This window comes from Octopus bimaculoides, chromosome 7 (assembly GCF_046866305.1).
Source record: "Octopus bimaculoides isolate indiv1 chromosome 7, ASM4686630v1, whole genome shotgun sequence".
In the NCBI taxonomy this organism is placed as follows: domain Eukaryota; kingdom Metazoa; phylum Mollusca; class Cephalopoda; order Octopoda; family Octopodidae; genus Octopus; species Octopus bimaculoides.
This window is the reverse complement of record NC_142934.1, coordinates 29,324,007-29,338,291: the sequence shown is the minus strand read 5'-3', so window position 1 is coordinate 29,338,291 and position 14,285 is coordinate 29,324,007. Positions and strand designations below refer to the sequence as shown.

General features: G+C 39.2%; 1 protein-coding gene across 4 annotated transcripts in view; it reads right to left on the bottom strand.

Annotated features, from left to right (window-relative positions):
• LOC106868486 (PDZ and LIM domain protein 7) overlaps positions 1-14,285 on the bottom strand; it is a 156,215-nt gene that overhangs the window by 76,286 nt on the left and 65,644 nt on the right. For all 4 annotated transcript variants that reach the window (XM_089355080.1, XM_089355082.1, XM_089355081.1 and 1 more), the window contains one exon: positions 10,600-10,792. In XM_089355080.1, the coding sequence (XP_089211206.1) occupies positions 10,600-10,792 (193 nt within the window). The remainder of the gene's footprint in view (positions 1-10,599; positions 10,793-14,285) is intronic.

Here is a 14,285-nt window from a genome sequence, read left to right as displayed (position 1 = left end):
TGAAATCAATGTTACCAACTGGGGACTATGTGTGTCGCAGTGATAATAAAACGACTCAAAGGAGGTCTGCAACGAAATAATTTTACTCAACACTTTGCAAGTGAATCAGTAGAGGCAAAGATGCGTCTCATTTACTTGACAATTTATGCCCCACATTGCAGAAATCACAATGTAAGTATATCTGAAAGGGTAGTCTTACACTGTTGTACCGTTGAATTACAAATAATGCTCATCTGTTATGTTCGGGTTAAAATTTCAACATCAAGAATATATGAATTTTCATGGGAGTTATGACCGTTATGCATAGAATATAATTTCCAAATTTCATAAAGATCCGTTCAGTACTTTTGACGTAGTTTTGGATAAGAAAACAAATGACTAATGAGTGTGTTTGTGTGCATGTGTATGTGTGTGATGGGTGTATATATGTATAGATATCTGTATGCATGTATATATATGTATACATGTGTACACATTACATGTACATCTATATATATATACATCTACACATATGTATACATATACATGTATGCATATAGATCTATATCTATATATATATCTATACACATACGTGTACATATAGAGGAGAATATACAAATAATAACAACAGACGAGGACAGGTGGTGTAAATAACAAAAGTATATATTAGTATGACGCTCGGGAATACGGAAAGTCTTTGACGTTTCGAGCTACGCTCTTCAACAGAAAGAAAACGGAGACAAGGAGAAAAACACGGAGAAAAAAAATTGAATAGTGTTCAGTCAACGGTCAATCATAATAATGGCCGATCATAACAATGACTGACCGGAAGTTAGAAATTCTTATTTCAGGAGAGCTAAGAAAGGGGGAGATAACAAACGGTGATCGGGAACGAGGGGCTGTGTGTGGGAGGTAGAATGCTGGCGATCTTGACGTATGTAGTGTGAAAATGGGGAAGGGAGAAAGGGAGTTAGTAGTTGGTCAGTTGTAGTGTGTGCGTGGTGTGATGCGAGGGTATTGGTGTGGTGTGATGTGAGGGTGTTGGGAGGTGGGGAAGGCATGGGTGGAGTGTGGGTTAGGCTTAGGGTGGGGTAGAGGTAGGGGTCTGTGGGTAGGGGTGGGTGGTGGGTGTAAGGAATTGGATGGGGTGGAGTGGGAAGGTAGAGTAGGAGTGTGTTGGGGTGTGGTGGGATGAGCTTATGAGAGGGTGTTGACGAGGAGGGAGAAGGGGAAGGTGGATGTAAGAGAGGGGGAAGATGGGTATGGGAGGGGAGAGGAAGAGAGGAGAGAGGGTGGGTATAAGAGAGGGGGAAGGTGGGTATGGGGGGAGAGAAAGAGGGGAAGGTCGGTATGGGGGGAGAAAGAGGGGAAGAGAAAGAGAGGAAGAGAAAGAGAGTGAGAGAGAGGGAAGAGGGGTATGGGGGGGGAGAAAGGGAGGAAGAGAAAGAGAGTGAGAGAGAGGGGAAGAGAGTGAGAGAGTAAGGGTGAGAGAGTAAGAGAGTAAGGGTGAGAGAGTAAGAGAGTAAGAGTGTAGAGAGTAGGAGAGTAAGAGTGTAGAAAGTAAGAGTGAGAGAGGGGGGTACGAGAGAAGAGAGTGAGAGAGAGTAAGAGAGAGGAGAGAAAGAGTAGGGGTGAAGAGAAGTGGGAGTGGAGAGAAGTATGAAGAGAGGTGAAGAGACATACAAAGAAGTAGGAATCGGAGCAGGAGGTGGGGGAGGGGAGAGATGGGTGGTAGGAGGGAGGGGAGAGATGGGTGGTAGGAGAGAGGGGAGAGATGGGTGGTAGGAGGGAGGGTGGGGGAGAGAGACAGGAGGAGGGGGTTAAATGAAGAGTGGAGGGGAGTTGAGCCCATGTGGCGCAAAGGAGCGAAGATAGAAGATTAATCCCTGTTCACGGCGCAAACGGGAGTCCGGATGGCCCCTGTGCATGGACAATCCAAACACAGACAGGTGTTGCCGCAAGGAGTGGCTGGCAGAACGGAAGTGGCGTGACACCGGGGTGTCATTGCCGACGTTGATATCTCGGAGGTGTTCCGCGAATCGGTCGGCCAGGCGGCGCCCCGTTTGTCCGATGTACAGGGATTGGCAGAGAGAGCAGGAGAGGCAATATATGATGTTGGTAGACGTGCAGGTGAAGGAGTCGGTGATGCGATAGGGTCGGTGATGGGTGCTGGTGAGGAGGGTGGTGTTGGAGAGGTAAGGGCAAGTGCGGCAGCGTGGGCGGGAGCAGGGGAACGAGCCAGGTTGGGAGGTTGGGTTGGGGAAGAAGCTGTGGACCAAGAGGTGTGGGCTCGTTTGAAGGAGGGGAGGGGTCGATTAGGGAAGATGTGGGAGGTGGAGGGGTCGGACTGGAGGCGCCGAAAGGCTCGGAGAATGGAGCGTTGGAGGGGTAGGGTGGTGGGATGGTAGGTAAGGGGAAAAGGGAGGCGGGAAACGGCAGGGCGGGTTCGGGGGGAGAGAGCAGATGCACGGTCCACAGAACGTGCTCTGGCAAGGGCGGTGTGGATGGTGGTGGGTGGATATCCACGCAGGCTAAAGTGGTGAGCCATGAGTTGAGACTGAGTCTCAAAGTCATGGCTGTCGCTACAAAGTCTGCGTAGACGGAGGAATTGGGAATAGGGGATAGAAAGTTTTGTGTGTCTAGGGTGGGAGGAGGAGAAGTTGAGATAGGAGTGTGAGTGTGTGTTTGTAGTGGATGGAGGTGCTAAGGGCGGAGTGGAGGATGCTGACCGAAATGTCGAGAAAGGGGACAGAGGTGTCAGAGACAGTACAGGAGAAGTGGAGGGCAGGATGGAAAGACTGAACGAAAGAGAGGAACGAGTCAATGTGTGGTAAGTAGCTTGCTTACCAACCACATGGTTCTGGGTTCAGTCCCACTGTGTGGTACCATGGGTAAGTGTCTTCTACTATAGCCTCAAGCCAACCAAAGCCTTGTGAGTGGATTTGGTAGACGGAAACTGAAAGAAACCCGTCGTATACATATATGTGTGTGTGTGTGTGTGTGTGTGTGTGTGTGTGTGTGTGTGTGTGTCTGTGTTTGTCCCCCCAACATTGCTTGACAACCGATGCTGGTGTCTTTACGTCCCCATAACTTAGTGGTTCAGCAAAAGATACCGATAGAATAAGTACTAGGCTTACAAAGAATAAGTCCTGGGGTCGATTTGCTCGACTAAAAGCAGTGCTCCAGCATGGCTGCAGTCAAATGACTGACACAAGTAAAAGAGTAATAGCCAGCAGACTTATACAAAAAGGAATGAACACATTTATGGTGAAGGTAATTTGCATAATATAAACAAAAGTGATTTATTTTTTCTGAGTTATTATGTCTATTTAACACACACACCTAGTACAATCCTTGTATAGTACAACCATGTATGTATGAAGGCATGTGGCTCACAATCGTAAGGTCACGAGTTCGATTCCTGGTGGCACATTGTTCCTTCAGCAAGACACTTTATTTCACATTGCTCCAGTTCACTAAGCTGGCAAAAATGAGTAGTACCTGTATTTCAAAGGGCCAGCCTTATCATATTCTGTGTCACACTGAATTTCCCTGAGAACTATGTTAAGGGTATGCATATCTGTGGAAATCTCAGCCACTTGCATGTTAATTTCACGAGCAGGCTATTCCACTGGTCAGGTCAACTGGAACCCTCATTGTTGTAAGTGACACAGTGCCAGTTATGTATTTGAGTAACATAGACAAATATGAGCATCTCAAGTGGATTTCATATCTCCAGGCTTGACAAAATGAAATACAAGTACTGGAGACAATGTAATCAACTACCTTCCAAATTGCTGGCCCTGTGCCTAAATTAGAAACAATATTTTATTAAAAAGGGAGGCAAGCGAGCAGAATTAGTACAACAATTCTGCAAAAAATGCCTAGTGGCATCTTATCTGTTTCTTTACATTCTGAGTTCAAATCCTGCTGAGGTAAATTTCATCCCTTTGGGGTTAATAAACTGAAGAATGAGTCAAGTACTGGGGTTAATGATGTCAACTAACCCCCTTCCCTTAAAATTACTGACTTTGTGTCTAAATTAGAACCCATTATTATCATTATTATTATTATTATATTAGCACATTGGATAGAATGCATAATGGCATTTCTTCTGTCTTTATGTTCTGAGTTCAAATTCTGCTGAGGTTGACTTTGCCTTTCATCCTTTTGAGATCGATAAAATAAGTACCAGTTGAACACTGGGTTTGATGTAATCGACTCATCCCCTTCTCCAAAACTGCTGCCCTTGTAGCAAAAATTTGAAATTATTATTATTGTTATCATTATTATGAAGAATGATGACAATAGTGATATCTAGTAGTCAATGTTCAGAGGCATTTTCTGTTGCCACTGGAACCAAACAGGGCTGTGTTTTAGCATCAGTACTTTTTTCCATATGTTTTTCAATGATACTCCAACATGCTTTCAGAGATAACCATGAAGTTGTAAAATTCCAGTTTTGCACAGAAAGGGGTCTACTAAACCTGAAGGGGCAAAGTTTCAGATCAAAGAAAAAGACCAAGGAAGAGATTTTACATGACTTTCTGTTTGCCGATGATTGCACTCTGATTTCTCATACATTTGAAAGAATTCAGGAAATGGTCGACAGGTTTGCTGCAGCAGCTTGTGCAGTTTGACTGATTATCAATATCAAGAAGACTGAAGTTTTATTCCAACCAAAGCCTGGGACAGAATATACTCAAGAATCAAATGACAACAAGCCACTCAAATGGATCAGGTCACTTAAATATCTTGGAAGTACAGTAAACTTTAAGAGTACTCTTGAAGAAATCAATGTTAAAATATCCAAGGCTACAAATGCTTTTGGAAAATTTTTCCACCATTTGTGTGATGAACACAGTGTCAATCTGAAAACTAAAATAAATGTATACAAATCCTGTATTTTGAGCACACTTTCATAAGGAGCAGAAATATGGACTCCCTAATACAGACATATAAAGAAACTTGAAATCTTTCACATGTGCTGTCTGTGCAATATCTGCAACATAAAATGGCAAGATGAGATATCAAATATCAAAATCTTAGAAAAATGTGATATCTCCAGTATCCAAAGCATGCTGCTGAGAATTCAGTGCAGATGGATAGGACATGTTCGAATGAAATATGACCACATTCCAAAAATTCTTCATTATGGCCAACAAGTGGAAGGATATTGTGGTAACCTGTCCTTAAGTTAAAGCAATCAGTAAAATCTCTACAGCTTAACTTGGGAAAGTCATTGTTTAGATCAATCTACATGGCGTAAAATGTGTCATGATGCATCAAAACAATCTGATTTGAAAAAAAACAGAATGATAAAAGAATTATATCCTGCAATCAACAGACACATTTGCCCAATCCCAGGCAAAATCAAAAATCACCAGTATCCCTATAGCATGGACTCAAATTACATTCACACATCCATCGCAAGTAGATGCAGTTTCTTCTGTTCTTTTATTTTTAAAAGCTATTTTCTCTTTTGTTTTCTTTTTAAATCCTCTCCTTCAAACACTCACATGTTGAAATGAACGGGAGCAACCATCATCATTATTATTATTATTTTCATTCTAACCTCTGAGCTATCTCTGTCACATCTCAGCTCCAACCCATAGCTAAGAGACACAACACTTTTCTCAACACATGAACCCTTCCAAATATTGCTGCCAACTGAGTTTGGTATTTGCAGCTTTTGATGCCAGAATATTGCTTTCTTTGAGATGGTCCTAAGTAAACTGATCACAATGAGTACCACTCACTTTTGAAGCACTGTGGATGCATTTCACTTCCATTATCATTATTTACTAACTCCATAGGATAATGGAGTTATTTACATCAGAAATAATTTTAACAAAAGAGATCTCAGCACCACTAAATGAGAATTCCACCATAAGTTGTATAATTTGAGATTGTGTCAAAGCAAATAAGAGTTTCCTGTTAGCTTGCGTACCTCTTGTCTATTTAACATTTGAAGTGGATGTCACATAAGTGTTTCAAGTTTCAAGTCATCTCACTCATTTAAAGTGTTATCAACAATACAAGATGTCTGTTGCTGCGTTGCTACCTATCAACTACTTTTCTCTTTTTTGTGAATGAATGTAAAAAACTAGGAAAACAACAACACAAAACATAAAACAAACAAAAACATTACAAGAAACATGTCTTTTAATCATTTCATTACCATATTCCTAATGAAATACACTGCCTTCATTTCAATTAATTTTAGAATTACTGTCATTATTAATTCTTTTGATGCCAACTTGTCTGAAATCACTCTTGATTCTAGAATACATACTTCCTGTTTTGAAATGATCTAAAGCTGGTCTTGGTGGGATTTGAACCGATAATGTTTATAAGTACAAACATGGCTGTGTGGTTATGAAGCTTGCTTCCCAACCACATGGTTTTAGGTTCAGTCTCACAGCATAGCACTCTGGGCAAGTGTCTTCTACTATAGCCTCCAAATGAGTGGATTTGATAGACAAAAATAGAAAGAAGCCCATTGTATATGTATGTGTGTGTGAGCATTTCTCTTTCTCTTGACATCATGTGATGGTTGTAATTGAGTATCACTACCATACAAATAACAACATTCCTGATGCTTCTTAGGTCCAACTTTTCTCTCAAGGTACTTGCACTCTGACGAGTATGCACATTGACATTACACATCCATCGGAGCATACTGGCTTCATTCCTTGCGAGCTTACGCATGTCTTCAGCAGTCATGGCCCATGTTTCACTGCCATGTAGCATGGCTGTTCATACACATGCGTCATAGAGTCTGCCTTTTACTCTGAGTGAGAGGCCCTTTGTCACCAGCAGAGGTAAGAGCTCTCTGAACTTTGCCCAGGCTATTCTTATTCTAGCAGCTACACTTTCAGTGCACCCTCCACCGCTACTGACTTGGTCACCTAGGTAATGGAAGCTATCAACTACTTCTAGTTTTTCTCCCTGGAATGTGGCAGAAGTTGTTCTCTGCACATTTTCAGTGTTTATTGCTCCTGAACATCTGCCACATACAAAAACTAACTTCCTAGTTAGCCTTCCTTTGATATTGCTGCACCTCTTATGTGTCCATAGCTTACACTGGGTGCATCTTATAGAGTTTCTACCTACACCTTTTCTACAGATCGAGAAGGGCCATCTACCTGAAGGGGTTTGTGGTTTGTCTACCTTTCTACTTATTAGGACTTTGGTTTTAGCTAGGCTGACTCTAAGGTCCTTCGATTCTAATCCTTGCTCCACACCTGAAACTTCTCCTCCAGTTCTGATAGTGACTCAGCAATTAGGGCAAGGTCATCAGCATAGAGGAGCTCCTAGGGGCATCCTGTCTTGAATTCCTGTGTTATTGCCTGGAGGACTATTATAAATAGGAGGGGGCTGAGGACTGAACCTTGGTGAACCCCTACCTTTACCTGGAATTCTTCACTATACTCATTGCCAACCTTCTTGGTATTAATACTAATAAATATTAAATGGTATCATCATCATCATTTAATATCCATTGTCCATGCTGGCATGGGTTAATTGGTTTGACTGGGGCTGGTAAGCTGCACCAGACTCCAGTCTGATTTGGCATGGTTTTCTACAGCTGGATGCTCTTCCTAACACCAACAACTCTAAGAGTGTAATGGGTGCTTCTATGTGCCACCAATATCTGCCATGACTACCATTTTGCTCGGCTTGATGGGTCTTCTCAAGCACAACATAATGTCAAAGGTCTCAGTCATTGCCTCCGTGAGGCCCAATGCTTGAAAGGAACTCAGCCACTTTGCCTCCATGAGATTTATATATATATATACATATATATTAGGGCTGCAATGAAGGTACATGGCTCAGTGGTTAGAGAGTCGAGCTTATGATCATGAAGTTGTGAGTTCGAATCCTGGACTGGGCTGCGTGTTGTATTCTTGAGCAAGACACTTTATTTTACGTTGCTCCAGTTCACTTAGCTGCAGAAATGAATTGCGACATCACAGGTGCCAAGCTGTATCGGCCTTTGCCTTTCCCTTAGATACCATCGGTGGCGTGGAGAAGGGAGGCTGGTATGCATGGGCAACTGCTGGTCTTCCACAAACAACCTTGCCAAGACTTGTGCCTGGAGGTGGGGTGGGTAACTTTCTAGGTGCAATCCCATGGTCAGTCATAACCAAAGGGGGTCTCAGCAGGGCTGCAGAATTTAACGATTAATTAATCGATTAATCGTTAATTTATTTTAATGATTAAATTTTTATTAATCGGTTTCAAATTTAATTTTCTACCCATCATTAATAAATGTGCCAGAAGTCGGGAAGCAATACTAATGACAGTAAAATGGCGGCAGAGAAGAATCGAGTTATGAAATATAAACCTTTATCAGGTCGACTACATGAACATTTTGGATTTAAATTGTTGGCTGATGGTAATATCCAAATTCCTGATAATGTTTATTGCATCCATTGTGACAAATCATTCGCATACCATGGATCTAACACATTGCTTACTTACAACCTTCAAAACAAACACTTGCTACAGTATTCGAAACCTCACCTCACAAAGTCAGCTTCATTTAGTCAGTCTACAGCAGCGGTGTCATCTACCACCAAGCAGACTACTTTGAGTTAGTTTTATTGTCGGTCTGATCATCCAGTGAGTGCTACCGTACAACGGGACATTAAAACATCACTTGCAAACTGGATAGCTAATAGTGGTAGACCAATATCGATGATGATCTTCAGCAAGTATTGCGTACAGCGCTTCAAAATACCGAATACAAACTACCTTGCTGGCGCACTATTGATAGAAGGTTGGCTGATATTTATAACAGCAAAAGAGAAAGTGTTAAAGAAGGAGTGAAAACTTTGAAGGCAATTGTGCTAACGTCTGATTTTTGGACATCCCTAGGTAATGAAAGTTATTGTGGAATTACTGGCCATTGGATTATTGATGACTGGAATTTAATAAGTGTTGTTCTTGAATGTGTGCATGTTATTGAACGTCACTATTCTAACAATGTTTCTGAGTTATATAAACAATTTGTAAAAGACTGGGATATAACAAAGAAGATTCAGGTTTTAGTAACAGACAATGCACGAAGTTTGATTTCAGCTGTTAATCAAACTAGTTTTGCTCATAGCCTGCAGTTGAGCATATTGCATGGATTTAAAGCCACAGATACAGAAACATTGTTTGTTAAATTTCGAAAAATCATAGGATATTTTAAACATAGCCCTATCCACACAACTGAATTGCAGAATTGTAGTGATTCACCATTGCGTAAGCTACAGCAAGATGGAACAGTACTTTTCTAATGCTGCAGAGTCTGCTGCAGGCCAGAGAAGTAATAACCATTTACATGTCAGACAAAGAGAAACAATATAAAGGTCCAAAACTGTCCGATTCTGAATCAGAAAAGATTTCAAAATACATCAACATTTTAGACTATTCTGTCAGGCTACAGTCCAGCTTGGCGATGAAAAATATGTGTCGTGTAGCTGTGTATTGCCACTGTTATTTTCTTTGACAAAGTACATGACTGTAAATGATGAAGATCCAGGTTATATAGCCAGATTCACGGAAGCATCTGTTAATGACTTCAGCAAATGTGTAGCTGACATGAAAAGTATTGAAATATTACAGATTGCAACAGCACTTGATCCATGATACAAAACCTTGAAGTGCTTATCAGATGATTCAAAAGAACAAACTTGGTTACTTATTGGACAACAAATAGCAGTTGATGTTAATGATAATCGGTTGAAGACTAATGCACATGATGATACTGACAGTGTCAATAAAACTATATGCAAACCTAATGAAAGGTGCATTAAGCTGATGGAGCCTGACTCAGACTTAGAAGAGGGTGTCAAAATCACTTCTGATGAAGTACAGTGATATAAAATGAAGAAAAAAGTTGCTGAATCAGTTGATCCACTACAATAGTGGAAACTTAATGAACATCAATATCCAAAATTGGCATCTTTTGCCGAAACTGTTCTGTGCATACTCGCTACCTCAGTTCCGTATGAACGATTATTTAGCTCTTCTGGTTACATTGTTAACAAGACGCATTCATCACTTGAACCAAATACTGTTAACATGTTTGTGTTTGCGTAACTAGTTATCCAACAACATATGAGTAAGCAAACGCCTATGCTATGTCTTGTTTTTAACTGAATCATAAACTTGTCAATAAATGCAACTGCAGACATTTTTATGTTTTAATTGAAATTAACTATTAATTAATCATTAATTTCTCACTAAAGTTAATTATTAAAATTAAATTAAGCATTACCAGCCCTAATATATATATATATATATATATATATATATATATATATAATCTTTTAAATAGCGATCATCTGTGTTGAAGAACTATGTGTCACGAGAATGTGACCCATACTAAATGTATTTACATAAGTACAGGTATGGTAGTGTGATTAACAAGTTCACTTTTCAATTACATGGTTCTAGGTTCAATGTCACCAGGTGATACCTTGAGCAAGTGTCTCCTTTTTGCTTTGGGTCAACCACTTCTGTGTGAATAGAATTCAGTAGATGGAAGCTGAAAGGAAAGCTGACATAAGAAACACAGCTAAAAAAAAATCTCTTCCACAAAAATATTTTTTAGATGTTACTCACAGATGATGGTCCAGAACCAGAAGAAGCAGGCGGCGCAGGTGGAGGTGGTGGTGGTGGTGGTGGTGGTGTAACAGGTTTTGGTGGCAGAGGTGAAACAGGTCTTGGTATAGGGGATGGTATTGGACTTGGTGGTGCCGCCGCAGTTGAATTTATATTCAACTTGTTGATGTCTAAGACACCTGTTGAAGAACTCCTGCAAAAGTTAAGAAGCAGTCATTCAGTTAAATATGTCAGAAATTCAGTCTTCATTTGATGTTTTATGGAACACTTCAACATGTTATAAAAAAGTCTATTAAATTATTCTAGAATGGCGATTTAGTGGAGTCATTAGAGTGTTGGAAGGAAGGTCTTGAGTTATTTGGTCCAGTTCTCTGTGATCTGAGTTCAAATCCTACCAAAAGTAAAATTTAAGCACAAGACTATCAATTTAATTAGTTGATACCATTGACCCCTGTACTAGACTAGTACCATATATTAGCAATCCCGGAGGGAGGAAAAGGAAAGTTGACCTCGGTAGAATTTGAACATAGAATATAAAAAGTTAGAGCCACACCATAAAGCATTTTCTCTGATGCTCCAATGATTCTGCAAGTTCACTTTCCTAATTTTGAGGCTGATGAATAATTGCTTTTAATTTAAGCCCCAAGCCATCAATTTAATTAGTCGATGCCATCTACCCCATTATTTGACTAGTATTTTATTTTATACCAACTCTGGAGGGATGAAAGGCAAAATTGATCTCAGAATATAAAGAACCAGAGGAAAATACCTCAGCTATTTTGTTTTCTGACTTTAATACAGGCATGACTTTGTGGCAAGAAGTTTGCTTCCCAACCACATGGTTCTGGGTTCAGTACCACTGCATGGCACCTTGGTGTAGTGTTGGAATATAAATTAACATGAAATTTTAACAGGTTTTGATTTTGATCACTTTAAAACAGGATATTTATAAAATAGAACCAATGATATCTTAGGTAGGTCAGTATCAAAGGGGTTAAAGAAAATAGATAGCACTTAATAATGGTTTTCAGGAATACATAAAGATTTAATCAATATTAAATGCAGGATAAAAAAAAATTACAATATGCCAAAACATTTAAAATAAAATTCAGAGTAAAGAATGAAAATTATCAAAGGAAAAAAAATAAAATTGAAAAACAAAATGAACTTTAAAATCATCAGTAAAAAAAAAAAAAAGAGCATTTAAACTGTTAGCAATGCAATAACATTTTGTAGTAAATTTGGTATTAATAAAGAAATATTCTCTTCTAAAAATAACATGAACAAAAATACAGATTTTCAGTGTAGCTTTATTTTACACAACAATTCAAAAGCATAAATCAAATATTTTTTTCTTCTTCCATTTAATCTTGTTTATAACTGCTGGAAAGATCTAGTTTAACGGTGTTTTCTAAATCATTCACTAATGAGAATAACAGCATTTCAGTATTTTGGATAATATATAGTTTCGAGCGTGGCCTTTGCCAGTAAGACATCCGAGTGAGATCGTTGCCAGTGCCCCTGGACTGGCCCTTGTGCAGGTGGCATGTAAAATACACCATTTCGAGCGTGGCCGTTGCCAGTACCCGCCTGACTGGCCCTCGTGCTGGTGGCACGTAAAAGCACCCACTACACTTTCGGAGTGGTTGGCGTTAGGAAGGGCATCCAGCTGTAGAAACTCTGCCAAATCAGATTGGAGCCTGGTGTCGCCTCCTGGTCCACCAGTCCTCAGTCAAATCGTCCAACCCATGCTAGCATGGAAAGCGGACGTTAAACGACGACGATGATGATGATGATAATATAGTCTAGATGAGTGGAAAGTAGTCTTTTCATATATTTTAAAAATCCATTGTTTTAATCTAAAAGAGTGATACATTTCACTCAACCAAATAATAAGTCAATTAAATAATTAAAAAAAAAAGATTACATTCATGTGAAGAAAAAGGTTTGAACTAAATATGTCTGGTTGATTAATTTAAAAAATGCTTAAAATACTAATTATTGTTGAACAGCCATGATCACACTGGGTAACATTCTAACTAACCCATTCAATTTACATGTCTAAATATGACCATTACAAGGTGGGACATACTGATCAAAAGATTTAGCACTTCACCCTTTCATTACCATATTTCTTTTGAAACACTGCCTTTGATTCAATTGATTTTTTGAATAATGAAGAATTTAGTAAAATAACTTTATCATAACTATATTGGTATAAGGCATGAAGCTGGCAGAACTGTTAGCATGCTGGGTAAATTGCTTGGGGTTGATAAGATAAGTACCAGGTGAGTACTGGCATTTGATGTAATTTGACTTCCCCATCCCCTTAAAACATTGCTGATCCTCTGCTAAAATTTGAAACTTATTAAACTGGTATTTGGGATATAAATTAGCATGAAATTTTAACAGAAGGGTTTAATTTAAAACAGGAAGTTTGTATAATAGAACCAGAGACAGTTTCAGACAGATTGGTATTAAAAGGGTTAAAGCATGAGGCCCTTTTCTGAAGATTATAAAAGAGATTTAACTATTACAAGTGCAGGTCAATTGACTAGAGTCCCCTCATTGACTGAAACATTTATGTAGCTTAGCCCCAGGGCAACCCTGATCAAGCAGACCTATGATCAAAAGCATTCCAGTTGTGACCATCCTATCTGTTAAGAGCACATAAGACATTATATATCCTTTCCCTATTTAAGATGACAGAGTGGGATTTTAGAGGGATTTGATTTAATTTTATAACTGTACTTAATATATCATTTTATTGTTAGACTTTACAAACTAATCAACGTTGTTACCATATTTCTGTGAAACAATATTGTCTTTGTCTTTGTTAATTTTGAAAATAACAAAGAATTTAGTAATATAACTTTTGTTATAATAATAATAATAATAGTAATAATAATAGTGATGATGATGATGATGATGATTTCAAATTTTGGCACAAAGCCAATCATTGAGGCCAAAAGGATAAGTTGATTACATTGACTCAGTGTTCAACTGGGGCTTATTTTATCAAGCCTGAAAGGATGAAAGGCAAAGCTGACCTCAGGCACAAGGCCTGAAATTTGGGGAGGGGATAAATTACATTGACCCAAGTACTCAACTGGTACTTAATTTATTGACCCTGAAAGGATGAAAGGCAAAGTCGACCTCGGCAGAATTTGAACTCAGAATGTGCAGACAGACGAAGTGCCACTAAGCATTTTGCCCCGCATGCTACAAGAAACTCAGAAAACTGTTCTATTGGGAACAGCAAGGATGTTGAGATTGGTACTTGGGTGTTGAGTATCTTCCATGATACTTAACATCTAGGCACAAAGTCTTATAATTTGTGGAAAGAGACCCCAAGAAACCCCTTGAGACCTTTGACAACATGTTGCTGTCTGTTCTCACAGAATTAACCAGAGTAAATAAGATCGAAAGCTCTGTGAAGTAAAATAAAGTAACCACATCATAAATGCTTTTCTATCAGCTCTACTTCCATGATTGAAACACCAAACTTACCTATTATTATTTCCCCCAGAATTAATAACAATGACACAGCAATGGAGTATAAATGAGTACAAATACAATGTCAACATCTACTTTGATGTAAAAGTCAAGCTAAGAAGTCAGCCAATATATAATGGTTATTTTCCATTTATCTTATCTATTAATTCAATCATTTTCTCATTTGAGAT